At 42.3% G+C, this 27,112-nt stretch overlaps 1 protein-coding gene across 1 annotated transcript in view; it reads left to right on the top strand.

Annotated features, from left to right (window-relative positions):
* The first annotated feature begins 10,483 nt into the window (after positions 1 to 10,483).
* LOC110172679 (serine/threonine-protein kinase BRSK2) overlaps positions 10,484 to 27,112 on the top strand; it is a 184,593-nt gene continuing 167,964 nt past the window's right edge. The window contains exon 1 of the mRNA XM_055154360.1: positions 10,484 to 10,577. Within this exon, the coding sequence (XP_055010335.1) occupies positions 10,484 to 10,577 (94 nt within the window). The remainder of the gene's footprint in view (positions 10,578 to 27,112) is intronic.

Here is a 27,112-nt window from a genome sequence, read left to right as displayed (position 1 = left end):
ATAAGACAAAGACAAATCACTTGTTTGGATCTTTTGTTGAGTCTCCCTTTAATACACATCTCTACAACGAGCAAGTCCAGCCAGACGAGGTGAGTGGTTTGACATGATGCAATGTTGGGGGATATTTTATGCAATATTTGATATAATGCTGAGTCTCGATAAATGTTTTGATGCAATGTTAAGAATAGGTAAAAGTCTAATTTGATGTTAAGACCAGGTGAATTTTAGTGTAATGTCAAGGCTGTCTGAGAGGTCAGGAGATACAGGTCGGAGGAAGATCAGGAGGAGGATTTAAAGCCAGAACAAATAGAATGTTCTGTGGTGATATGAATATTATTGAGTTTTTTGTTGTTGTTTTTTTTCTTAACGAATTTGGAAAAGCTTAATATACCAGTTTGCCCTGTTAGTAGCGGCGCATTACATATGTCATCACCAAATAGCAGGGATTGATAAAATGAAAAAGAAGAAAAAAAGAGCAAATGAATCCTAATGCTGAGAGGTTAGACAGATTCCACAGAGTGAAACCGTGCCCATGAATCAGGCCAGTGGAGTTTAATAAAAAAAAGGCCAAAAACTTGACTCTGCTGACTCTGGAAAACAGTAACTAATGTGTGTGTGTGTTTGTGTGTGCGTGTATGTGTGTGTGTGTGTGTGTGTGTGTGTGTGTGTGTGTGTGTGTGTCAGATGGGCTTGTTTGAGTTCACATTGATTTGTTGCATGGGGCAGGAGGAGGAGACGAGGGGGGTATATATATGAAAAGAGAGAAAGAAAGACAAAGAAAGGGGGGTATTTGTGTGTGTGTGTGTGTGTGTGTGTGTGTGTGTGTGTGTGTGTGTGTGTGTGTGTGTGTGTGTGTGTGTGTGTGTGTGTGTGAGAGAGAGAGAGACAGAAGAGAGAAAAGGAAAAGGGAGAGAGGAGAAAGAGAAGTGTACGTGAGGAGAGAAAGAGATACAGAGGAGAAAAGTGAGAGACGGAGAAAGTACGGAGAGAAGTGTATGTGAGAACAGAGAAAGAGAAGAGATGCGAGAAGAGGAGGAGGGGAAGAAGAAAAAGGAAGAGGAGGAGAGGAGGAGAGAGGGAGGAGGAGGAGGAGGAAGTGTTTGGGGGCCGCCTGGGGACAAACAGACGGAGGTGTGAGCGTTAATCAACAGGCTCCAGGTCGACGCGAGAAAAAAAAAGAAAAAAAAAAAATCCATATCACTCCATTATTATTTCATACATTTATCTTTATTTATATCATTGTGACACATTTACAGACACAAATTAATCTACAAACCAACAAATGAAATCAGCATTTATAATTTAGTTTATGTTTTATTTTTTAAAGCTTTTTATTTAAGACAAGTTGTTTTTAAATCATTTATTTACTACAAGCTGCTCTGTGTCTTTTATTTATTTTAGTTTTAACGTTTTTGTTTCTGCTCCTATTTGATTTTACTTTACTTTATTACTACTTATTTATTTACTTTTATTTATTTATTTATTTTTATTCATTTATTTATTATTTATTTTTGTTTATTTATTTATTTTTTATTCATTTACTTATTATTTATTTTTGTTTATTTATTATTTTTTATTTATTTATTTTTATTCATTTATTTATTATTTATTTTTGGTTTATTTATTTATTTTTATTCATTTACTTATTATTTATTTTTGTTTATTTATTTATTTTTATTCATTTACTTATTATTTATTTTGGTTTATTTATTTTTATTTATTTATTTATTTTTTAAATCTGTATTTGTGCAGCATTTCGGAAACTGTTTTCTTTATGAAATGTGCTACAAAAATGAATAAAGTAAATTGGATATTAAAGCAAAATAACCAAAATATTGTACGTTTCGATGTGCAGAGTCTCTGTTTGACATAATAAATAAATATAAATAAATAAATAAATAAAAACTGTAAAAAATGCTGAAACTCCAGATCAGAGATAAAAAAAATAAAAATAAAAAAATTAATTGAAGATGTGAAGGGAAGTGTTTTTTTTTTTTTTTTTTGTTTTTTTTTTTACGTTCCCTGTTTCTTTGTTTGGGATGGGGTTTAGGATGGGGGGATGGGAGGAGGAGGGAGAGAAAGAGAGAGAGAGAGAGGGAGGGAGGGAGGGAGGGGTAAAAGGGGAGGAGGGAGAGAAGGAGGAGAGGGAGAGAGCGGGTGGAGTGAAAGGGTCAGGGGAGAGAGGGAGGAGGGGTAAGAGGAAGAGAGAGGGAGGAGGAGGGGGGAGAGAGAGAGAAGGAGGGGGGGGGGAGAGGGATGAGAGGGAGGAGGGGAGGGGGGGACCATCTGTCAGTGAGGAGCCGCTTTGTGTTGAACGAGTGATGAGGACGATAAATGGACGTCACCCGAGCAACGTTTAATTAAATCAACTGTCACCAGTCAGAAAGAGAGAGAGAAGAGAGGGAAGAGGAGAGAGGAGGAGAGTGAAAGAGAGAGAGAGAGGGGGAGAGGGAGGAGGGAGAGAGAGAGGAGAGGAGAGAGGAGAGAGGAGAAAGAGAGAGAGGAGAGAGGAGAGAGAGAGAAAAGGAGAGAGAGAGAGAGAGGAAGAGGAGAGAGAGAGAGAAGGAGAGAGGGAGAGGAGAGGAAAAGAGAAGAAGGAGAGAGAGGAGGAAAGAAGGAGAGTAAAAGAAGGAGGAGAGGGGGAGAGAAGGAAAGAGGAAAAGGGGAAGGGTGCGAGTAGGAGAGTAAAAGAAGGAGAGAGAAGGAGAGATGAGAGTGGGAGAGAAGGAGAGTAAAAGAAGGAGAGAGGAGGAGAGGGGGAGAGAAGGAAAGAGGAAAAGGGGAAGAGTGTGAGTAGGAGAGAGGAGGAGAGTAAAAGAAGGAGAGAGAAGGAGATGGAAAGAGGAGAGAAGAGAGGAGGAAAGAGAAGAGAAGGAGATGGTGAGAGGAGGAGAGAAGGAGAGTAAAAGAAGGAGGAGAGGGGGAGAGAAGGAGAGTAAAAGAAGGAGGAGAGGAGGATAGGGGGAGAGAAGGAAAGAGGAAAAGGGGAAGGGTGAGAGTAGGAGAGAGGAGGAGAGTAAAAGAGAGAAGAGGACGGGGGAGAGAAGGGGAGAGGAGATGAGAAGAAGGGGAGAGCGAGGAGGAGAGAGGGAGATGGGAAAGAGGAGGAGAGAGGAGGAGAGAGAGAGAGAGAGAGAGGAGAAAGGGTGAGAGGGAGAGAAAAGGAAAGATGAGAGTAGGAGAAAAGGAGAGTAAAAGCAAAAAGCGAAGCGACGAGAGGGGGAGAGACGAGAGTAGACGAGTAAAAGAGGGAGAGAGGAGGAGAGGAGAAAAGAGAGGGAGGAACAAGAGAGGGAGAGGAGAGAGGGATAGAGATGACAAAGGAGGAATGATGAGGAGAAAGGGGAGGAGAGAAGGAACGAGCAGGAGGCGGAAAAAGGAGAGCAGGAGGGTAAAAGAGGGAGAGAGGAGGAGAGGAAAAGAGAGCGCGAGAAGGGGGAGAGTAGAAAGAAGAAGAGAAGGAGAGAGAGGAGGGTCATCCAGTACCCAACATGGAGAAGAGAGGGAGAGAAGAAAGGAGGAAAGGAGCAGAGAAGAGAAGAGAGAGAAGGAGGAGGAGAAGGGAGAGAGAAGAGAGAGAGAGAGAGGGAAGGAAAAGAGGAGCAGGAGGAGGGGAAGAAGAGAGAAGGAGAGGGTGAGATGAGAGAGAAAAGAGAAGGGAGAAGAAAGATAGAGATTAAGAGAGAGAGGGAGAAAAGAGAGGAGGATCACTTCCAATCAGGATGGAGAAGGAGAAGAAAGAGAGAGAAGAGCGGTGAGAGATAGAAGAAACCGAAATGGGAAAGAGAGAGAGATAAAAAAAAAAAGATAGAGAGATAGAGAGAGGAGGAGAGATCAGGCTTTTGTTTTTCCCTGATGATCTGATCTGTTTTTTCTCACATTTTTACACAGAAAAGCAACAACACGAAAACCTGAAGTGTCCTGTTTTTATAAAATACAACTCCACAAAAACTACGATCACTGTTTTCAACTTTTACACTGCCTCTTTTTCTAACCGTGGGCACTGCTCTGTCTGAGGCTTTGTTAGACTTTCATTTGAGCTTTGTTCTAACACAATCTGACCAGAAAGAGACAGAAATTGATTGATTTGGAACTACAACAGATGAGCTGATTTGAGTTTTTTTTTTAAACACGTCCTTCTCAAAGACAGTGATCAGATTTTCAAAACCCGGGTTGGGATGTTTGGTGTGAATAAAATGGTGAAAATAGCGTGTAACTTTGTGCATTCTTGTGTCATGCTTTTGCAAACACGGTTTTCTATATTTTGGTGAAACAACACTGCATAAGATTTTAATGTAGTCAAGTTAAGATTACATGAATTAACAAGTTTTATCATGATTTGAGTAAATTTCACTTGACAAGTAAAAGTATCTGCCAGTTAAATTTGTACTTAAAATATGAAAATACATCCTGAGACGCTTAAAATAAGAAAAACAACAACTCTCTGCGCTTAAAATAAGAAACTAAATCAAATATTGCTTGAATTAAGAAAAATACACTTATCCCATTTGTAAATTATTTTACTTGTCAAGTTGAATCGACTCAAATAAAGTCAAATGTTTTTAATTTAAATCATTTTAACTCATCCAGATGTTGTTGTTTTTTTCCAGTGAAATGACAATTTATGCTCCTCTAAACTGTTGGTAGGGATCAGATTAGTCAAGAATTGTGATAGTCCTGTTGTAGTCCTGTTGTAGTCCTGTTGTAGTCCCAATGTAGTCCTGTTGTAGTCCTGTTGTATGTAGTCCCTGTTGTAGTCCTGTTGTAGTCCTGTTGTAGTCCTGTTGTAGTCCCGTTGTAGTCCCGTTGTAGTCCCGTTGTAGTCCTGTTGTAGTCCTGTTGTAGTCCCGTTGTAGTCCTGTTGTAGTCCCGTTGTAGTCCCGTTGTAGTCCTGTTGTAGTCCCAATGTAGTCCTGTTGTAGTCCTGTTGTAGTCCCGTTGTAGTCCCGTTGTAGTCCTGTTGTAGTCCTGTTGTAGTCCTGTTGTAGTCCCGTTGTAGTCCTGTTGTAGTCCCGTTGTAGTTCCCATTGTAGTCCTGTTGTAGTCCCGTTGTAGTCCCGTTGTAGTCCTGTTGTAGTCCTGTTGTAGTCCCGTTGTAGTCCTGTTGTAGTCCCGTTGTAGTTCCCATTGTAGTCCTGTTGTAGTCCTGTTGTAGTCCCGATGTAGTCCTGTTGTAGTCCTGATATAGTCCTGTTGTAGTCCTGTTGTAGTCCCGTTGTAGTCCTGTTGTAGTCCCGTTGTAGTCCCGTTGTAGTCCCGTTGTAGTCCTGTTGTAGTCCTGATATAGTCCCGTTGTAGTCCTGTTGTAGTCCTGTTGTAGTCCCGTTGTAGTCCTGTTGTAGTCCTGTAGTCCCGTTGTAGTCTGTTGTAGTCCTGTTGTAGTCCCGTTGTAGTCCTGTTGTAGTCCTGATATAGTCCTGTTGTAGTCCTGTTGTAGTCCTGATATAGTCCTGTTGTAGTCCTGTTGTAGTCCCGTTGTAGTCCTGTTGTAGTCCTGATATAGTCCCTGTAGTCCTGTTGTAGTCCTGTTGTAGTCCCGTTGTAGTCCTGTTGTAGTCCTGTTGTAGTCCCGTTGTAGTCCTGTTGTAGTCCTGATATAGTCCCGTTGTAGTCCTGTTGTAGTCCTGTTGTAGTCCCGTTGTAGTCCTGTTGTAGTCCTGATATAGTCCTGTTGTAGTCCTGATATAGTCCTGTTGTAGTCCTGTTGTAGTCCTGTTGTAGTCCTGTTGTAGTCCTGTGTAGTCCTGTATGTAGTCCTGTTGTAGTCCTGTTGTAGTCCCGTTGTAGTCCTGTTGTAGTCCTGTTGTAGTCCCGTCGTAGTCCCGCTGTAGTCCTGTTGTAGTCCTATTGTAGTCCCGATGTAGTCCTGATATAGTCCCAATGTAGTCCTGTTGTAGTCCTGATGTAAACCCGATGTAGTCCCGATGTAGTCCTGATGTAGTCCTGTTGTAGTCCCCATGTAGTCTTGATGTAGTCCTGGTTTAGTCTAAGTTTAGTTCTGGTTTAGTTGGTCAAAAACAGTGACACCTGGAACATTTCTTGTATAAAACCGGGACAAATCAGTGGTTTTGTATAAATCTGCAGGGACAGGGGGACACAGGCTCAAAACTGGGACTGTCCCGGGTAAACAAGGACGTCTGGTCACACTACATAGAGGCACATGTAGAGCCTCCCCGTCCGTCGTGTTGTCCTCTCATGTTGTCTCTCTTGTGTGGGACGTGAGCGCTGAGGATGAGGTCACGATCCACAGAACAGAGACGCTTCTGTGCGAGAAACAAACACCATCTTCTGTGCACACGTGTGTCAGCTGCTGCTGCTGCTGCTGCTGCTGCTGCTGCTGCTGCTGCTGCTGCTGCTGCTGCGTCCAGGGCATCCGGCTTAAAAACACAAACTCAACACTTGAACTGCTGAAACCAAGATTTAAAGTTGTTATAATGTTGTTTCCTCGTCACAAACAGACCTGGAGTTGTGTTTTGTTTCATTCACACGTGTTTGAGTTCTTCTCTTGAACAGAAAACACTCTGTTCCACCTTGTGATGTCATTAAGTGGTGATACAGAAAGTGCTCCACTGTGTTTTTAAACTCCATACACCTTCATTAGAATCATTTGGATCATTTCAGCTCTGCGCAGCAAAAACTTGAGGGTTAAAATTTCAGAGTAAAATATTTCTGAGTTGTTTTTTAACTCAAAAAAAGTGTTTAATTTAACTATTTGAAAGTTAAATGGAGGTTCGAGTTGGGGTTATTTGCCAAAGTTGATATGGTTAATTGAACTTTCTGTAGTATTAATTCAACATCCTCTAGTGTTAATTCAACTTTGCCTAGTGTTAATTCAACTTCCACTAGTGTTAATTCAGTTTTCCTTAGTGTTAATTCAACTTCACTTAGTGTTAATTCAACTTTCCCTAGAGTTTTAACCAGTTTTGTTCGTAATTTCATCTTAAATTAACTAAAATAAAGTGTAAAAATAAAACAACTCTGTGTGTTTTTTTTTTTTAGCTAAATCAGGATAACTCTGCAAAGTGTTATCCGTTTACTCTCAAAACGTTGATTTATCTCTTGATTTTGGGATTAAACAGGAACTTCTAGTGTTACTTAATTAAAATTTATTTCCAAAAAATGTTAAATTAACTCTAGAACGGAGTGGACTCACATAAACCCTGAGAAAATGTTAAAATTGATTCGGTTAGAGTCAGTTTTAACACTCCACTTTTTGTCAATCTCTACGGAACTAAAGATAAAAGTAGATGTTAATTTGAAAACGACCGCTTCATGACGTCACGAGGTGGAACGTAGCATTTTGAGCCAACTAATAATAAAGTGTTACTCAAACATGTGTGAATGAAACACAACAAAACTCCAGGTGTGTTTTTGATATTTTTCTCACTATATTTTATTTAATTTTGTCGTATTTTGGTTCGTCAGACATTTTTCGTGATCTTTTTGAATCGCGTCTTTTCCAGAATTTCTGCACAGTCCCGTAAAACTCACCGCGGTCCATTCAGAAGCGGAGTGTGCGCCCGTCACTCCTGCGCATGCGCGGGGGTAACGTGAAGCCAGCGCGTTTCAGAGCGGCGAGGACAGGAAGTGGAACAGTGGAGATTTCAAAATAAAATATCTTCACATATTTGAGATTAGACACGTGTAACGAAATCACTAAAATCGCGTCTTTTCAACAGACAAATGTGATGACTTTTAACTTAAAAGGCTTAAATATAAACCTGACTTTATATTAATAGATAAAACATGAACTTTAACTTGTTGGGTTGTTTTTTAAAGACAATACAGTAAAGTGTTGGTGGCTTGTATAGGGTGTTTGTTTACCCGGGACAGTCCCAGTTTTGAGTTTCGTGTCCCCTGTCCCAACAGATTTATACAAAACCATTGATTTCTCTCACTTTTGTACAAGAAATGTCGCAGGTGTCCCTATTTTTGACCAATTTAATCCCTGACGACAGTACAAAGAGGCATGGATTATCACTTGTTTAGGTAAAATACAGAAAATCTGCTTAAAAATGACCAAAACACAAAGAAAATGTGACTATACTGACACAAATATACAAAAAATTGTTCTTAATTCAAAGTTTATTATTACCAAGCACCACAAACCAGGAGTGTCCCAGTTTTTTTATTTTGAAACTCAGGTCAGCCTAGACTTTACTTTACTCTATTGTATTGTCTTTAAAAATGTACTCAAGAAGTTAAAGTACTTAGAAAGTCAAAATAAACATCTTTGGTTTGGGGAAAACATGAAATTGGTTGTGAAATATTCAGCAAATGATATTTAAAAATTCATTCAAAAATAAAACAGTTTAATATGAAAGTCCTGACCTCAGCTGACAGCAGATCTGAGGCTCTTCCAATCACCAACTATTCATCCACACTCCACACATATTAAAGCAAAACCCTCCTGACAGACCCTCCACCAGAAAAGTTACACAGTGCACCTTTAAAGCAGCCCTGTGTAACTGGAGGTGGCTGTGTGATTTCATTAAAATAGAAACAGTAAAATATTTAAAACCACACTTTGGAACATTCTCTACAGCAGGGGTGGGCAATTCTTTTTTCAAATGTTTAACTCAGTTCTGCATAATATTAATTGTATTTCTTTATAAAAAGCAGTAAATATCATTGTTTTGATGAGCTGCTCAGACTGGGAAGAGTTTATTTTATGATTAAGCCATGAAAAAGTGAGGTTGACTTACAAAAAATGTTATTTAAAAACACCTTGAAAATAAAAGTAATGCAGCTTTAGTCCATGCTGTCTATTCATCCATATTCTTCCGTTTATCTGGGAGCATCAGTCTAAACAGGGACTCCCAGACTTCCTTCACCCCAGACACTTCCTCCAGCTCCTCCAGGGGACCTCGAGGTGTTCCCAGGCCAGCCCAGAGACATAGTCCCTCCAGCGTGTCCTGGGTCTTCCCCAGGGTCTCCTCCTGGTGGGACATGAACACCTCCCGAGGGAGGCGCCCAGGAGACATCAGAACAGATGCCCGAGCCTCAATTGCTCCTCTCGACATGAAGGAGCAGCGGCTCTACTCTGAGCTCCTCACCCTGTCTCTAAGGGAGCGCCCAGTCACCCTGTGGAGGAAACTCATTTTGAGTGATTTTATCTGAGATCTCGTCCTGTCAGTCATTACCCAGAGCCAGTCCATGCACAAGGTAAAATGATAAAATATGTTTATTTTGTAGTTACAAATGAGCTTAAAGGGCTGGACAGAGTCAAAGGGATGTAAAAATGCATATAGAGAAAGACAACACTAGTCACACAAACCTTGGAGACGAGCAGGACTAGAGGCCCTGCTCCAGGTCAAATACGAGTCAGGTCTGTGGAGTTACAGTAAGGCACTGTACAGTAAGTACAGTGTTTTTTAGATGTAAAGATTATGTAATGGGACATTAAGTGTTCTAAGAGAGACATGTCAAATTCAGGCCCAGGGGCCAAACTTGGCCCATATAATTATATTTGGCCCTTGAGATCAAATCAAATATGTATTAGAACTGCTCACTGGCTACAGATAGACTGTAGAGACATTATTTATTTAAAATGTTATTATTTTATATTTTGCTTGTTCTGGATTCAATGTTTAAGCAAAAATATTATAAAAAAAATAATAAATTTAATATTACATATCTTGAAAGAAGAGAAAACATGCAGATGTTGTTGAAATTTTTCAATAAATATTTACTTTGGCCCACGACTTAGTCCCAGTTTTTTATTTTGACCTCTGTGAGTTTGAGTTTGACACCGCTGCTCTGAGATGTCAGATTATCACGAGGGGAACAGAGTGTCAGAGTATCAGAGTATCAGAGTATCAGAGTATCAGAGTATCAGAGTATCAGAGTATCAGAGTATCAAAGTGTCAGAGTATCAGAGTATCAGAGTATCAGAGTATCAAAGTGTCAGAGTATCAGAGTATCAGAGTATCAGAGTATCAGAGTATCAAAGTATCAGAGTGTCAGAGTATCAGAGTATCAGAGTATCAGAGTATCAAAGTGTCAGAGTATCACAGTATCAGAGTATCAGAGTATCAGAGTATCAGAGTATCAGAGTATCAGAGTATCAAAGTATCAGAGTATCAGAGTATCAGAGTATCAGAGTATCAGAGTATCAGAGTATCAAAGTGTCAGAGTATCATAGTGTCAGTGAGCGCAGGGGGCACGGGCCAACTCTTGTGAGGGACGTTTTATTTTCACGCCCAAACCGGAAGCGCGGGTGCGTGTGCGCGCGCGCTGACGCAGCCAGCGGAGCGGCAGCAGCGGCAGCATCACTCCGTCCCGTCCCGTCCTCAGATCACACCCAGCGGGGCCACAGCGCCATGATCCCCGGGGTCCCGTCCGCTTCGTGAGCGAGACCCCTCCGCACCGCTACATGCACGTGCACCGTGAGCTCTCCGCCGCGCGCACTGGGATTTACCGCCACGGGGCCCTCACCCTGAAGCCCGGAGCAGGAGGCAGCATCCCCCGGCCGTAACGGAACATGACATCCGCGGGGAAGGAGGCCAACAGCGGCCACTACACCAACTACGTGGGCCCGTACCGCCTGGAGAAGACCCTGGGCAAGGGGCAGACCGGTGAGTGTCGCGGTTCGTGCGGCCGGGAGAGGTGCAGGGGGGACGGGGAGAGGAGGAAGAGGAGGAGGAGGAGGAGGAGGAGGAGGAGGAGGAGGAGGAGGAGGAGGAGGAGGAGGAGGAGGGGGCCGCTGCTCTGACATCACCGGTGCTCCTCTGACTGCGGGAAAATGGGAGAACTGCGGCGCTGTGACGCGGCTCGGACACGGTTGCATCATCGCTCGCGCCTCGTCATCGCCGCGGACGCTGATCCCGCGCGCGGTGGAACCTGCGCGCGTGCGTCTTTTTCACGCTGTTGTCAGGCAGAGCGCGCGCGGTGCTGCTGCTGCTGTTCGGTCCGTCTGTCACGCACAAGCACGCACGCACTCACGCACACGCACGCACACACGCACTGCAGCGGAGGTACGGCTGGTGCAGTGCGCGTGCAGGTGCAGGGGCTCGTGCAGGTCCAAACGCGGCGCGGGTCTCGGGGCGCGTGCGGGGGGGAGACGGACCCGGAGAGGTCCCAGGACACACCGGGACCGTGTGCACGCGCTCTGGGCTCACGGAGGAGCTGTCCCGGTCTGAAATACACAGAACCATCCTGTTTGAGACCAGAGTTCAGTTTAGTCCTGGTCCAGTCCTGGTTCAGTTCTGGTTCAGTCCTGGTTTAGTCACATATCAGCCCTTAGCCCCATTTCAGTCCTGGTTCTGGAGGCTGTGGTACAGTGTTGGGGTCTTGGCTCAGTCCTGGTTCAGTCCAGGTTTAGCTCTGCCCTGGTCCGGTTTGTAGTCTTGGTTTAGTCCTGTTTTGGCACTTGTTCAACTCTAGCTTTGCCCCATTTCTCTATTCGTTGTCCAGTTTTGCTTCAGTCCTGGATCAGTTCTGGGTTAGTCCTGGTTCAGTTTCATTCTTCAGTCCTGATTTAGTCCTGGTTTAGTCCTGGTTTAGTTCTAGTTCAGTCCTGGTTCAGTCCTGGATCAGTTATGTTCTTCCATCCTGTATTAGTTCTGGTTTAGTCCTGGTTTTAGTCCTGGTTCCATCCTGGTTTAGTCCCAGTTCAGTCCCGGTTCAGTCCTGGTTCAGTTCTGTTCTTCAGTCCTGTTTTAATCCTGCATTAGTTTTAGTTCAGTCATGGTTTTAGTACCAGTTCAGTCCCAGTTCAGTTTTTTCTTTCTGGTTTAGTCCTGGTTTGGCTGCAGCTCCGTGGTCCTCAGTGAAGTCTTGGATTTGTAGATGATAAATCTGGTCTCTCGGACATGGTCTGGTCTCTGATCCGGTCTCAGGTCTGGTTTCTAGTCTATGGTCTCTGGTCTCAGGTCTGGTTTCTAGTCTCTGGTCTCTGGTCTCTGGTCTGGTCTCCTGTCTCAGGCCTCAGGTGTGTGTGTCAGCAGTACTTTTGGCTCAGCTCTTTTTATTGTCACTGCACTGGTTTAGTCCTGATTTAGTCCTGGTTCAGTCCTGGTTTAGTCTTGGTTTAGTCCTGGTTCAGTCCTGGTTTAGACTTGGTTTAGTCCTGGTTCAGTCCTGGTTTAGTCTCGGTTTAGTCCTGGTTCAGTCCTGGTTTAGTCTCGGTTTAGTCCTGGTTCAGTCCTGGTTTAGTCGTTTAGTCTGGTTTAGTCCTGGTTCAGTCCTGGTTTAGTCTCGGTTTAGTCCTGGTTCAGTCCTGGTTTAGTCTCGGTTTAGTCCTGGTTCAGTCCTGGTTTAGTCTTGGTTTAGTCCTGGTTCAGTCCTGGTTTAGTTCTGGTTTGGCTGCAGCTCCCTGGTCCTCAGTGAAGCCTTGGATTTGTAGATGATAAATCTGGTCTCTGGTCTCAGATCTGGTCTCAGTTCTGGTCTCTGGTCTCAGGTCTGGTCTCTGGTCTCTGGTCTCCGGTCTCCGATCTTTGGTCTCAGATTTTGTCTCTGGTCTCTGGTCTCAGGTCCTGTTTCAGATCCGGTCTCTGGTCTCAGGTCTCAGATCTGGTCTCTGGTCTCTGGTCTCTGGTCTCAGGTCCTGTTTCAGATCCGGTCTCTGGTCTCAGGTCTCAGATCTGGTCTCTGGTCTCTGGTCTCTGGTCTCAGGTCCTGTCTCAGATCCGGTCTCTGGTCTCAGATCTGGTCTCTGGTCTCTGGTCTCAGTTCTGGTCTCTGGTCTCAGATCTGGTCTCAGATCTGGTCTCAGATCTGGTCTCTGGTCTCAGATCCGGTCTCTGGTCTCTGGTCTCAGGTCCTGTCTCAGATCCGGTCTCTGGTCTCTGGTCTCAGATCCGGTCTCTGGTCTCTGGTCTCAGGTCTCTGGTCTCAGATCCAGTCTCTGGTCTCAGGTCTGGTCTCTGGTCTCTGGTCTCTGGTCTCTGGTCTCAGATCCGGTCTCAGGTCTCTGGTCTCAGATCCAGTCTCTGGTCTCAGATCTGGTCTCAGATCCGGTCTCTGGTCTCAGATCTGGTCTCTGGTCTCTGGTCTCAGATCCGGTCTCTGGTCTCAGGTCTCTGGTCTCAGATCTGGTCTCAGTTCTGGTCTCTGGTCTCAGGTCTCAGATCCGGTCTCTGGTCTCAGGTCTCTGTCTCAGATCCAGTCTCTGGTCTCAGATCTGGTCTCAGTTCTGGTCTCTGGTCTCAGGTCTCAGATCCGGTCTCTGGTCTCAGTTCTGGTCTCTGGTCTCAGATCCGGTCTCTGGTCTCAGATCTGGTCTCAGTTCTGGTCTCAGTTCTGGTCTCTGGTCTCAGATCTCGGTCTCTGGTCTCAGATCTGGTCTCAGTTCTGGTCTCAGTTCCGGTCTCTGGTCTCAGATCTGGTCTCAGATCCGGTCTCTGGTCTCAGTTCTGGTCTCAGTTCTGGTCTCAGGTCTCAGATCCGGTCTCTGGTCTCAGGTCTCTGGTCTCAGATCCGGTCTCTGGTCTCAGTTCTGGTCTCTGGTCTCAGTTCTGGTCTCTGGTCTCAGGTCTCTGGTCTCAGATCCAGTCTCTGGTCTCAGATCTGGTCTCAGTTCTGGTCTCTGGTCTCAGTTCTGGTCTCTGGTCTCAGGTGTGTGTGTGTCAGCAGTACTTTTACTTTTGGCTCAACTCTCTCTTTATTATTTCTGCATTTGTGCAAAAATATCAAACAGATTCGCTCCGTTTGTGCGGCGAGATTATTTTCATCGCTCTCTGTTTCTAGACACAGTAGTTCTTCTGCTTTAAAACCTCCAACTTAACATAAACTAACTTAAATCCTGAACATCTTTTAGTTCTGATCAAGATTTATTCACTTTTTTTTGGGCTTTTTTCCTGGTTAGTTTCAGTCTGTTTGCATTTTGAACTACGATTTTCAGTTTTGTAGTTTTTAAAGCGACAACAGAAAACTTTAAACATGTAAAAACAGCTGCTAAAGGTTTAAGAACTACAAAAAAGGACACAGAAAATAAATAAATAAAGCCGTACAATTGGACTACGATGATGAATGGAGGTAATTTTGCTAAACGCTGACGTCCTTTAATCGTATTTTGATAATCATGAATCTTTATTTGGACCAAAACAGACTCTAAAAACACAAACAAAAGACCTTTTCATAACCGAGACATCAGCTTTATTAAATTAACATGTCAAAAAATCTATTCTATATTTTAGGTTTTTATCAGTAATTCACTTTAGATGTTTATTTCAGCGTATTTCAGCTTTTATTTTGGTTAAAGGATTCATGTTACTTGATTTTCTGATTTTCTGACAGACCTGGAGTTGTGTTTTTTTTGTTTTATTCACATGTTTAACACACAAACTCTGAAGATTTAGGCTGAGTTCTTCTCTCAAAAAGGAAAATGGTCTGTTCCACCTTGTGATGTCATGTGGTAATACGGGAAGTGTGTGTTTTTAAACTCTTAAAACTCTTAACTCTTTAAACTTTAATACACAAATCAAGAATCTCAGACTTCCGGTCATCGCGCAATTCATACTGGGAAGGATTTTCAGAATAAGTGAGCATCAAACCTCCATGTTTGTTTTCCCAGTGGGATGCGTCTGTTGGCAAAGTCGATCTTTTCAAGTCTTTTGAACCATATCACTTTTGTTTCTGGTTCTGATATTGTCATATTTTAGTTTTGGGATTTGGACGTCGTTAATTGTTGTGGTTGTTGGATCCAAACAGTGGAAAACGGCTCGAGAAATTTGTTTGCGAACAACATAAATGCAAAAGTGAATCAGATGTGTGTGACTCAAACCTCTGTTCAAACTGTTTCTCTTCCCAACGGAATTGAAAAATAGTGAAAGGTGAAGGCGATGGGCAGGATTGATCCACAGGAAGAACCAAAAAGGAAACAAATTAGACTAAATCAGGACTGAACCAGGACTGAACCAGGACTAAAACCAGGTCTAAACCAGGACTAAATCAGGATTGAACCAGGACTGAACCAGGTCTAAACTAGATCTAAACCAGGACTAAACCAGGACTAAACCAGGTCTAAACCAGGACTAAATCAGGATTGAACCAGGACTGAACCAGGTCTAAACTAGATCTAAACCAGGACTAAACCAGGACTAATGCTATGTCTAAACAAGGACTAAAACCAGGTCTAAACCAGGACTAAATCAGGATTGAACCAGGACTGAACCAGGTCTAAACTAGATCTAAACCAGGTCTAAACCAGGACTAAACCAGGAATAAACCAGGACTAATACCAGGTCTAACCCAGGACTAAAACCAGGACTAATACCAGGACTAAACCAGGTCTAAACCAGGACTAAACCAGGACTAATACCAGGTCTAAACCAGGACTAAACCAGGACTAAAACAGGATCTAACAGGACTAAACCAGGAATAAACCAGGACTAATACCAGGACTAAACCAGGACTAAACCAGGTCTAAACCAGGACTAAACCAGGACTAAACCAGGACTAAACCAGGACTAAACCAGGACTAAACCAGGACTAATACCAGGACTAAAACCAGGACTAATACCAGGACTAAACCAGGTCTAAACCAGGACTAAACCAGGACTAATACCAGGTCTAAAACCAGGACTAAACCAGGACTAAACCAGGACTAAACCAGGTCTAAACCAGGACTAAACCAGGACTAAACCAGGACTAATACCAGGACTAAAACCAGGACTAATACCAGGACTAAACCAGGTCTAAACCAGGACTAAACCAGGACTAATACCAGGTCTAAACCAGGACTAAACCAGGACTAATACCAGGACTAAACCAGGTCTAAAACAGGATCTAACAGGACTAAACCAGGACTAACCCAGGACTAAAACCAGGACTAAACCAGGACTAAACCAGGACTAAACCAGGACTAAACCAGGACTAAACCAGGTCTAAACCAGGACTAAACCAGGTCTAAACCAGGACTAAACCAGGACTAAACCAGGACTAAACCAGGTCTAAAACAGGATTTAACAGGATTAAATCCTGTTGTGTGGACGTGTTTCTTCTATCAATAATATTTTTAATTTGGTTCAGTAAAGTTTGGTCTTTTTATTTTCTTTTAGCAGATAAAACTTGTTATGTGAAGATTTCCTCGTCTTTGCTTCTCTACAGCAAATCAAGTAATCCAAAGTATTCAGATTACATTACTCACCTTAAGTAATTTAATGGATTATGTTACAAACTACATTTTGGTGTGTGTAATCTGTAATCTGTAGGGGATTACATTTTAAAAGTCACCTTCTCAACACTGCACAGACATGATTTAGACATTATATTTTATTGAATTGTATCGAATCGATTTGAAATATATCGAATCAAATCGAAATCGCATTGTATCGAGGTATGTATCGGCAACTTCTTAATGATACCAGGTCTGTTTTTGGCATTATAACACGTCTTAAAGCTCACAAGAGTCAGTTTTGTGTCATATAAGACCTTTAAAAATGAGTTTACCTGCGTGATCTCACTTTGTATCAGTGTCACAAAGTCGTTTCGTCACGATATTTCTCTGCAGCGATAAACCGAGCTTCAGAATTGTTCTCGTGACGGACATTTCCGCTCTCTCTCTCTCTCTCTCCGTGCCACTGTAAAACCAAAAAAACAATACATCAGGTGGGTGACGTGTCTTGCCCAAGGACACGAGCTCGACGGTGCAGACGAACTCTCTTCACCGAGTCACTGTGCGCCGACTCGTCCTCGGTAGATTTAAAGGTTGTATAGAGGATTTTTTTAAGGGAAGAGAAATACAGCGACAGTCCTTGTGCGCGTTCAGAATTACTGTTGAAGTTTCCTGTCTAGAAGTAATTCAGCGACCGACGCGTCAGTTTTTAGACCCTTCGTCTGCTTCGGTCGCGCCATCGCTGGACGAGATCTCCAAGAATCACCTCAGTTTGGCTTTGCTCCTTTTGCGGCGAACCGGTCGTAGATTCTCGTCCACCGTCGCGACAAACTTTGTGCGAAATGCGAGGAAGCGACAGTTCGAAAAAGCCTCTAAGAACCGCTGCGTAAACCACATAATCCCCGCACTCCGGCGAATCAGTTATACTAGGAAGTTTGATTGACAACCTAACAGCCAATAGAAAATGAGGGAGCCTCGTTTTCTATTGGCTGATGTTTATCTGGCCTCAACACGTCCACAGTTGATAGATTTTCATTCTTTTTTTTTTTTTTGTCATCATAATTACAAAGCTGCTGCGTCTCTGTAATGGTATTTTAATCTTTGACTGACAGTTTGAAACAAAAAAAAAAATCCTCCATACAACCTTTAATGTGAGAGAAAACTGGAGAAATGGACGTGTTTGGTCAGTGATGTTGTCCAAAGTATCGAAAAATCAGAGACAGAAACGACTCGATCTTCTGTTTTTTTCCGTCAGACTTTGGTTGGGAGAGTTTGATGAGTGATTCAGAGTGAGCGCTGGTGAGCAGACGCGAGGCTTGTTTGAGACGCTGGTGTTACTGTAAACTGTTGTTGTTGTTGGATTTGTCGTGAGGAAACGAGAAGCTACAGTCTGAGCGGATTTGTGAATGGAGCTGTGAAGCCGAGTCTGCGCTCTGTTTCTCTCTCTGTTTCTCTCTCTGTTCCTCTCTGTTTCTCTCTCTGTTTCTCTGTTTCTCTCTCTGTTTCTCTCTCTGTTTCTCTGTTTCTCTCTCTGTTTCTCTCTCTGTTTCTCTCTCTGTGTCTCTGTTTCTCTCTCTGTTTCTCTCTCTGTTTCTCTCTCTGTGCCTCTGTTTTCTCTCTCTGTCTGCACTCTGTTTCTCTCTCTGTCTCTCTCTCTGTGTCTCTGTTTCTCTCTCTGTTTTCTCTCTCTGTTTCTCTCTCTGTTTCTCTCTCTGTGCCTCTGTTTCTCTCTCTGTCTGCACTCTGTTTCTCTCTCTGTCTCTCTCTCTGTGTCTCTGTTTCTCTCTCTGTTCTCTCTCTCTGTTTTCTCTCTGTTTCTCTCTCTGTTTCTCTCTCTGTTTCTCTCTCTGTTTCTCTCTCTGTGTCTCTGTTTCTCTCTCTGTTTCTCTCTCTGTGCCTCTGTTTCTCTCTCTGTTTCTCTCTCTGTTTCTCTCTCTGTGCTCTCTGTTTCTCTCTCTGTTTCTCTCTCTGTGCCTCTGTTTCTGTCTGCACTCTGTTTCTCTCTCTGTTTCTCTCTCTCTGTGTCTCTGTTTCTCTCTCTGTTTCTCTCTCTGTGCCTCTGTTTCTCTCTCTGTCTCTCTCTCTGTCTGCACTCTGTTTCTCTCTCTGTCTCTCTCTGTTTCTCTCTCTCTGTTTCTCTCTGTGTCTCTCTCTCTGTGTCTCTGTTTCTCTCTCTGTTTGTCTCTCTGTTTCTCTCTCTGTTTCTCTCTCTGTCTGTCTGTCTCCCTCTCTTTCTGTCTCTTTCTTTCTTTTTGTGTCTCTTTCATTTTCTCTCTCTCTCTGTCTGCACTCTGTTTCTCTCTCTGTCTCTCTCTGTTTCTCTCTCTGTTTGTCTCTCTGTCTCTCTCTCTGTGTCTCTGTTTCTCTCTCTGTGTCTCTCTTTCTCTCTCTGTCTCTCTCTCTGTCTGCACTCTGTCTCTCTCTCTCTCTCTCTCTCTCTGTGTGTCTCTGTTTCTCTCTCTGTCTGTCTGTCTCCCTCTCTTTCTGTCTCTTTCTTTCTTTTTGTGTCTCTCTTTCATTTTCTCTCTCTCTCTGTCTGCACTCTGTTTCTGTCTCTGTCTCTCTCTCTCTGTCTGCTCTCTGTTTCTCTCTCTGTTTCTCTCTCTGTCTGCACTCTGTTTCTCTCTCTGTCTCTCTCTCTGTGTCTCTGTTTCTCTCTCTGTCTCTCTCTCTGTCTCTCTCTCTGTGTGTCTCTGTTTCTCTCTCTGTCTCTCTCTCTGTCTGTCTGTCTCCCTCTCTTTCTGTCTCTTTCTTTCTTTTTGTGTCTCTCTTTCATTTTCTCTCTCTCTCTCTGTCTCTCTCTGTCTGTCTGTGTGTCTGTCTCGCTCTCTCTTTCTTTCTGTCTATGTCTTTGTTTCTCTTTGTCTCTCTTTATTTCTGTCTCTCTCTCTGTCTGTGTCTCTGTTTCTCTCTCTGTTTGTCTCTGTCTGTGTGTCTCCCTCTCTTTCTGTCTCTTTCTCTCTCTCTGTCTCTCTCTTTCTTTCTGTGTCTGTCTTTCAGTCTGTTTCTCTCTCTCTTTCTCTCTCTCTATCTGTCTATCTCTCTGTCTGTGTCTCTGTTTCTGTCTCTTTCTCTCTCTCTCTGTGTCTCTCTCTCTGCCTCTCTCTTTCTCTGTCTATGTCAGAGAAAGAGTGTCTGTGTATTCTCTCTCTCTCTCTCTGTCTGTCTGTCTGTCTTTGTCACTGTTTCTCTCTCTCTGTCTTTCTCTCTCTCTCTCTCTCTATTTCTGTCTCTCTCTGTTGTTTCTGTCTGTTTCTCTCTCCGTGTCTCTCTCTCTTGCTCCTTGTCTGTCTCTCTCTATCTCTTTCTCAATTTCTGTCTCTCTCTCTGGCTGTGTCTCTCTATTTCTCTCTCTTTCCTCTCTCTCTCTCTGTCTCTGTCTCTCTCGTTCTGTCTCTCTTTCTGTGTCTCTATTTTTGTGTGTGTCTCTCTCTTCCCTCTTTCTCTCTCTGTCTCTCTGTCCCTGTCACTGTTTCTGTCTCTAGTGTCTCTTACTCTCTCTGTCTGTGTCTTTCTCTCTCTTTCGCTCTCACTCTGTCCCTGTCTCTCTCTCTCTCTCCTCTCTTTGTCTCTCTCTTTCTCTGTCGTTTCGTATCTTTTTAATCTGTTTCTCTTTGGCCAGTTCTTTTGTCAGTAAAAGTTTGATGTTTGGAGCCGACACAAGACTTCGGGGAAAAGTGATTAGTCTTTATTGTTTACATTTCAGAAGTTAAATATTGAAAGCCAATTTAATTTTAATAAGAGAAAATGTAATTGAATTATGATCGATCAGTTTGAGCGACGTAACGACGTCTGAACCTCAGGGAACAACATTTACTGCAATACTTGACGGAGGCTAATAAATATGAATCTACTTTTCAGTTTAAATTGACTTGACACACGTTTGGTTCTGTTATAATCCAAATAACTAAGGTGAAAAGTGATTAATAACAGTTATTTCTTCATGTAGTCTGCACTGAAACAGCAAAGGATTATGGTCTATGTAGTTCTCTCTGTGGTGTCACAGTATTTTGTTACACCCCTGACTATGGAAACCCTGTATTTATATATTTTTTCCCCAGTCGTTCACTCAGAGAGATCAGGAGTGTAACCCACAGCCTCTTTACTGAGAGGAGCAGACAGGCTAACCACTCTGCCACAGCCTCCTCTCTCTCAGCATTAAGGGGAGTCCTGTATTAGTGATAAACCCATAATTACACTGGAGCAGAGTGTGTTCAGTGAAAGTCTGTCATCAGTCTGCCCCTCCCCCAGTGTTTACACTCCCCCATGTGGCCCATATGTCTGAGAGGACGAGAAACACTCAACAGACCAGAATTTAAAGCAACATTTCAATTAGAACAATTTGTGAAACATATTTAATTGCAATTTTTATGGACAAGATTTGCAATTCCCCTGAACTTCCACCTTATTGTGGTGGTGGAGTTTTTTACCCGAATGATCTTAGGAGCTGCGTTGCCCGGGGCTTCATGGTCCTGGTAGAGTCTCACATGGCAAACAGGTCCGAGGTGACGGGTCAGACTAAGAGCAGTTCACAGTACGTTTATGAACTGTGAAAAATCGAGGACCTTTATGTGTCCCTGTATGACGCAGCTGAGGCCCCACCCTGGAGTCAGGCCTGGGGTTGGGGCTCGGATGTGAGCGCCTGGTGGTCGGGCCTTTGCCCACGGGGCCTCGCTGAGCTCAGCCCCAAAGGACGACATGGGTCCAGCCTCCTGTGGGCTCACCACCCGCAGACGGGTTCATAGAGGTCGGTGCACAGAGGTTTGGGCAGCGGTCGGGGACACCTGGTCCGAAGACACTGCGTCTGTCTGTGGCGACGTGGATTTATGGATAAATGGCATTGTGATTTTCAACATGTGTTTTAATAAAAGGAATCTTAACACCAGAATCACATTTGAGAACTTGTTGGGACTTCAGAAACTGCAGCCTTTGTGTTTTTGCTAATTGCGTCCATTCAAATTGTGAATCAAGTTGATTTTGATTCATCTTGCAGCTCTAAACAGCAAAAAAGAAAAAAAAAACTTGAATGACTAATATGGGGAAAATCTATTATGAAGTGTTGGGATGTGTTTTTTAGTTTTTCAAACTGGGTCATAATCTGAGTGGCTTCTGTTGCTGCATTTCTTTGCTTTATGGTCATTTGCAAACATCGATTTCTGTATTTTGGCCAAACAAAAGACGATTTATGCTCGTTTTTAGTGTTGGCAGGGCTCAGATTAGTCAAAAATTGTGATAGTCCTGATTTAGACCTGATGTAGTCCCTTAGTTAAGTCCTGGTTTAGATCAAATTGGTTAAAAATAGGGACACCGGGGACGTTTCTTGTACAAAAAACTGGGACAAATCAGTGGTTTTGTGTAAATCTGCTGGGACAGGGGACACGGGGCTCAAAACTGGGACTGTCCCGGTTAAATAGGGACGTCTAGAACAACAAGACAAGATGCAATAAGAATCCCGAGTATTTCAGAACATGTTTGTAGAGCTCTAAACTACAGGGATAGTTTGGACGGGGAACACTCTTTTACTCAAATAACTGGATTCTTGTTAAGTATTTAAGAAAAGCTTTCAAATCCCAAGCAATTTGATCTTTTATGTCAGGTCCATTCTGTTTTTAAATGGTCCATGTTTTGTGCGGAGCTGTTAAAGTTCATTTGTTGTCTCTGGTTCAGACTCTCTGCTGTGAGGAGTTTAAGTGATTGAGTTTTCCAGTTTGTGGTCGACCTCTTTCACTTGTGGTGAGTTTAAACTGGATAACATCGCGGAAAACATTGGCAAGAGTCGATTCATCCATTTAACTGGACAAATTATGTTCGTATTTAACAGTTTCAGTGGTTTGCAGTTATTTCTCACTTGCCTCATGCATTCAGAGCAGTCTAATTATCCACTGCGATAAGTTTATAAACGTTTTTTCCAACTTTCAGAAGCCAGATCGGAGCAGAGGAGGAGAAAAGGAGGAGGGCAAATGTTCTACTGAAGCTGAAATACTGGTTTATTATTCAAGAACCAACACCCTCCTCTTGTTTGTCCTCCCTGCGCTTTCAATTTACAAATCTGTACATACAAATAAAGCAGAAAACACATATAAAATAATTTCATCCAGAGCACTTCTCTCGATTAAGGGTCACCGCGTTCTTTTTATTTCAGGACATTTCTCACAATTTCTTACGTCAAACTGAATCAAACTTGCATTCTTATTCTCTTATCTATCTTATTTATGTATTTATTTTGCATGTGAAGTTCCCTCGTGTGACATTAAACTTCTATCTTGCATTCCTGAAGTTACAGTTGGAGATACACTGCGGTTTTAAAGCCAAACTGTGGGACATTCCTGACGAAACAGTGACGTCTTCATCTAGACAAGCAGGTGGCAAACTCCCGCACCAGAAAAGATACAGAGTGAAGCTTTAAAAATGTTGAAAACTGTCTGAAATGAAGGAAATCAGTCCAGGTTTATGATGAAAATATGTGGTTCAAAAGTACTCAGATATTCTCCATTCAAATACCTGCTTAAAAATGTACTTAGAGTAAAAAGTAAAAGTATTCTGTGTATATTTTGAGGTCAAGTAAAGCTTCAAATTTGGTGATTTTGATACAGTTTTGTGCTGAATTTTGTTCAACAGAAATAGCTGATTCAAATTTCTAGCTGTTTTTATTTGTATGATTTTGTTGCTCAAATTATGAACCTGATAAAAATGCCTCCCAGCCTTTTCAGCAGGTCTCAAACTGTAATAAAAAATACTTTTACTTTTCAGTCCTGTTCAAAAATGTAGTGGAGTAGAAAGTACAGATATCTGCTCTTAAATATAGTGAAGTAAAAGTAAAACGTATCCACTGTAAAATGTATGTAAAGTAAAGTAAAGATACCTCAAATTTAGACTTACCACATTTTTCGGACTATAAGTCGCACTTTTTGGAGGAAATTTACTTTATAAAATCCGAGACCAGGAACCGACATTTCCTGTGTAAAGTCAAGTTGTAGTAAAAACAATAGAAGCGAGAACAACAGACTGTTAACGTCACATATGAACAGTTCTTCAGATAAACTATAACATAAACAACAGAACAGAACAAGTTTAACAAACTCTCCATCTCACTCCAAATCACTAAATCCATTCAATTCTTCATCCTCGGTGTCACTTCTGAACAACTCCTCGACCTCCGGAGGTAAACAGAGCGACGCTTCCTCTTCTGTGTCGCTGTCGTCAGACTCAGCATCAGTTCCAGTTAGAATTATTCCAGACCAGCTGTATTTATAAAGCACTTTAAAAATGTTACAGTCGGCCAAAGTGCTGCACACAAACACAGGACAGACAATGACAACCACAGTAGAAGAAAATATATGGTACACATTAGGGATGGGCATGATTAAACGATTAATCGATAATTGATCATTAAGAATTTCATCGATGACGTTAATTTTAATGGACAAACCGAATGTATGTTGCTGTGTGTGTCGTGACCAAACAGGTGTGTACATGTGTCTCTGCATCAGAAGGAGCGAGACACAAACAGTGGGTCAGTCTGTAACGAACCGAAGCACAAATGTGTATTTAACGATGATTTGTACAAGAAATTCCACACTTTCCGTTGCGTTCGGGACAAGTTTGAGTCCATGTGCACAGTGTATAAAGCAGCACATATGTTTCTGTGTCCAGTGGGAAAAAGTTTTACCAGGTGAGAGTCGCTCAATGTGGATGACGAGGCCCCGCCCCCCTCCCCCCGTACGCTGTCCTGGTTTTGACAAACACAAATCTGGTCACACTAACCTGTATTCACCTGAGTCATGTCTTTTAATCCAACAGAAGTTGAACCGCATCAGCGACACAAGAGCTGGAGTTTTATCTTCGCTTAGTTTATGCAAATTAGGGATGTGGTTTTAAGTTTTGTTTCTGTGTGAGTTGCACAAAACTGAATTAAACACATTATAATGTCAAACGGGCTGATGTGGATCTAGAGTCGTTACAGTTTATATGTCGTAAAGTTGAATTTATTTATGCAGGTTAGTAGTGCAGATAGTAATAATAATGATGATCATTTTAATATAAAAAACGTTAATGATTAATCGATAATCGATCGTTAATTCTTTCGACGATCGATTAAGAAAATTTCATCGAATGCCCATCCCTAGTACACATACAATACAGCAACTAATAAACATAGAAAACAGTCAAATACTCAACAAGAAATATACATGTCACTTATTAAACCCCAGTGAAAAAGGTGCATTTTTAGAACTGATTTAAAAACAGGTACAGACTCTAATGGCGACTGGTCCCAGAGCCGAGGGGCAGAAACAGAAAACGCACGGTCCCCACGAAGCTCACGTTTTGTTTTTGGGACGGCGAACTGGAGCTGGTCTGCAGACCTGAGAGTCCGGTCTTTCTGAATCCCGACAGGATGGATTCGGTGTCACTGAAGTCCAGGCTTTGTCCATCCATCCAGTGACTTCAGGAAAGTTTCATGGTGCATCCTCCCGGTGTCACAAACTTTCTTTCTCCTGCTCAATTATCGTTTTCAGCTGCAGATTTCACGACTTGCAGTTTGTAATCTGCAAAATCTGATTTTGTTTTTGGGGGCGTTTGTGTTCAGTCTCAGTCTTTGTCTTTATAAGTTTGTTTAAATTAGAAGCAACGGTGCGATCGACTGACATGACACAGACAGAACAGAGGCTCTTTCTGCAGGAGACATGCGCAGTAGAGTGAAGTGACAGTGGTGCAGGAGGAACAGGAGCTGCAGATACTCACACACAAGACTAGAACCTCTCCACGCTTCACTGTGAACGTTTTAATATAAAAGTCACACAGGAAACACCAAAACCATGAAAAAAAGTGCGACTTATAGTCTGAAAAATACGGTATTTAGTGCCGTACTTCACTACTTTTATTTTGTTACCTATCTCCAAGTATTTTCAACCAATGTAGATGTTGTTGAGTTCTGTTAACATTTACATTTAGTCGTATTTAATGTAAAAATATTCCGCACATTTGCATTTAGAAGGTTAAAGCCACACCTCCCCTCCGTCTGCTGTGATTTAAAACCACAAAAGCAGCAAATGAAACACAGAAATCAACACAAACGTAAAAAAATAAACATGTCTAGGCGCTTTTTAAATCACGTTCCTATAATTTTTACTGACAGATCTTGTAGTATTGTTTTATGTACTGTCCAGACACATGTATTTATTATTGTTTGTGTTTTTATGTTTGCATGTTTTGAGCAGAGTGTGGTGGTTTCATATTTGTGTACAAGAGTCTGGTTCACTCCCCGATTCTCTCGCTCTGATCGTGAACGTCTGGGTCAGGTTGTGTTTTTGGTTTTTCAGACTTTATTGTATTAACTTTGTCCTATTGTCAGTGTTGGGAAGGTGACTTTTAAAATGTAATCCCCTACAGATTACAGATTACATATCCCAAAATGTAGTTTGTAACAGAATCCATTAAATTACTTAAAGTGAGTAACATAATCTGAATACTTTGGATTACTTGATTTGTTGTCTGCTGATCTGCACATAAGATGTTTTATCTGCTAAAAGAAAATGAAAATCCCAGACTTTACTGAACCGTATTAATAATATTATTGATAGAAGACGAAGAGACAGTCCACACAGCATGATTTAGTCCTGTTAAATCCTGGTTTAGTCCTGCTTTTAGTCCTGGTTTTAGTCCTGGTTTAGTCCTGGTTTAGTCCTGGTTTAGTCCTGGTTTAGACCTGGTTTAGACCTAGTTTTAGACCTGGTTTTAGACCTGGTTTAGACCTAGTTTTAGACCTGGTTTTAGACCTGGTTTAGTCCTGGTTTAGTCCTGGTTTAGACCTGGTTTTAGACCTGTTTAGCTAGTTTAGACCTGTTTTAGACTTTTAGACCTAGTTTTAGACCTGTTTAGACCTTTTAGACCTGGTTTAGACCTGGTTTAGACCTGGTTTAGACCTGGTTTTAGACCTGGTTTACCTTTTGGACCTGGTTTACCTGGTTTGGACCTGGTTTACCTGGTTTAGACTTTTACTGGTTTAGACCTGGTTTAGACTAGTTTACTGGTTTTAGACCTGGTTTGACCTAGTTTAGACCTGGTTTAGACCTGGTTTAGACCTGGTTTAGACCTGGTTTAGACTGGTTTTAGACTGGTTTTAGACCTGGTTTTAGACCTGGTTTGGACCTGGTTTAGACCTGGACCTGTTTTACCTGGTTTAGACCTAGTTTAGACCTGGTTTTAGACCTGGTTTTAGACCTAGTTTTAGACCTGGTTTTAGACCTGGTTTAGACCTAGTTTTAGACCTGGTTTTAGACCTGGTTTAGACCTGGTTTAGACCTGGTTTTAGACCTGGTTTTAGACCTGGTTTTAGACCTGGTTTGGACCTGGTTTAGTCCTGGTTTAGACCTGGTTTGGACCTGGTTTAGTCCTGGTTTAGACCTGGTTTGGACCTGGTTTAGACCTGGTTTGGACCTGGTTTATTCCTGGTTTAGACCTGGTTTGGACCTGGTTTAGTCCTGGTTTAGACCTGGCTTAGACCTGGTTTTAGACCTGGTTTAGACCTGGTTTGGACCTGGTTTAGTCCTGGTTTAGACCTGGTTTTACCTGGTTTGGACCTGGTTTAGTCCTGGTTTAGACCTGGCTTAGACCTGGTTTTAGACCTGGTTTAGTCCTGGTTTGGACCTGGTTTAGTCCTGGTTTAGACCTGGTTTTAGAACTGGTTTGGACCTGGTTTAGACTGAGTTTAGACCTAGTTTTAGCCCTGGTTTGGACTTGTTTTTAGTCCCAGTTTAGTCCTGATTTAGACCTAGTTCAGACCTAAAAACAGGAACACACCGCCATGTAATCCATTTATTTCAACAAAGTAACTGTAATCCAATTACCACTCACTGAAACAGTAACTGTAACTAAATACAGTTACTCATAATTTGTACTCTGATTACGTAACTCTGGTACATGTAATCTGTTACTCCCCAACACTGCCTATTGGAAATTAAATATTATATAATTTAAATGGTATAAAGTCTTCAAATGTCTCATAAATAAACAAGGAGTTGAAATCAATGAGTAGAAGAAATTAGACCAAAC

Source organism: Boleophthalmus pectinirostris, unplaced genomic scaffold (genome assembly GCF_026225935.1).
Source record: "Boleophthalmus pectinirostris isolate CB_2022bp ecotype Guang Dong unplaced genomic scaffold, ASM2622593v1 HiC_scaffold_19, whole genome shotgun sequence".
Taxonomy (NCBI): domain Eukaryota; kingdom Metazoa; phylum Chordata; class Actinopteri; order Gobiiformes; family Gobiidae; genus Boleophthalmus; species Boleophthalmus pectinirostris.
This window is presented reverse-complemented; position numbering and strand designations above follow the sequence as displayed.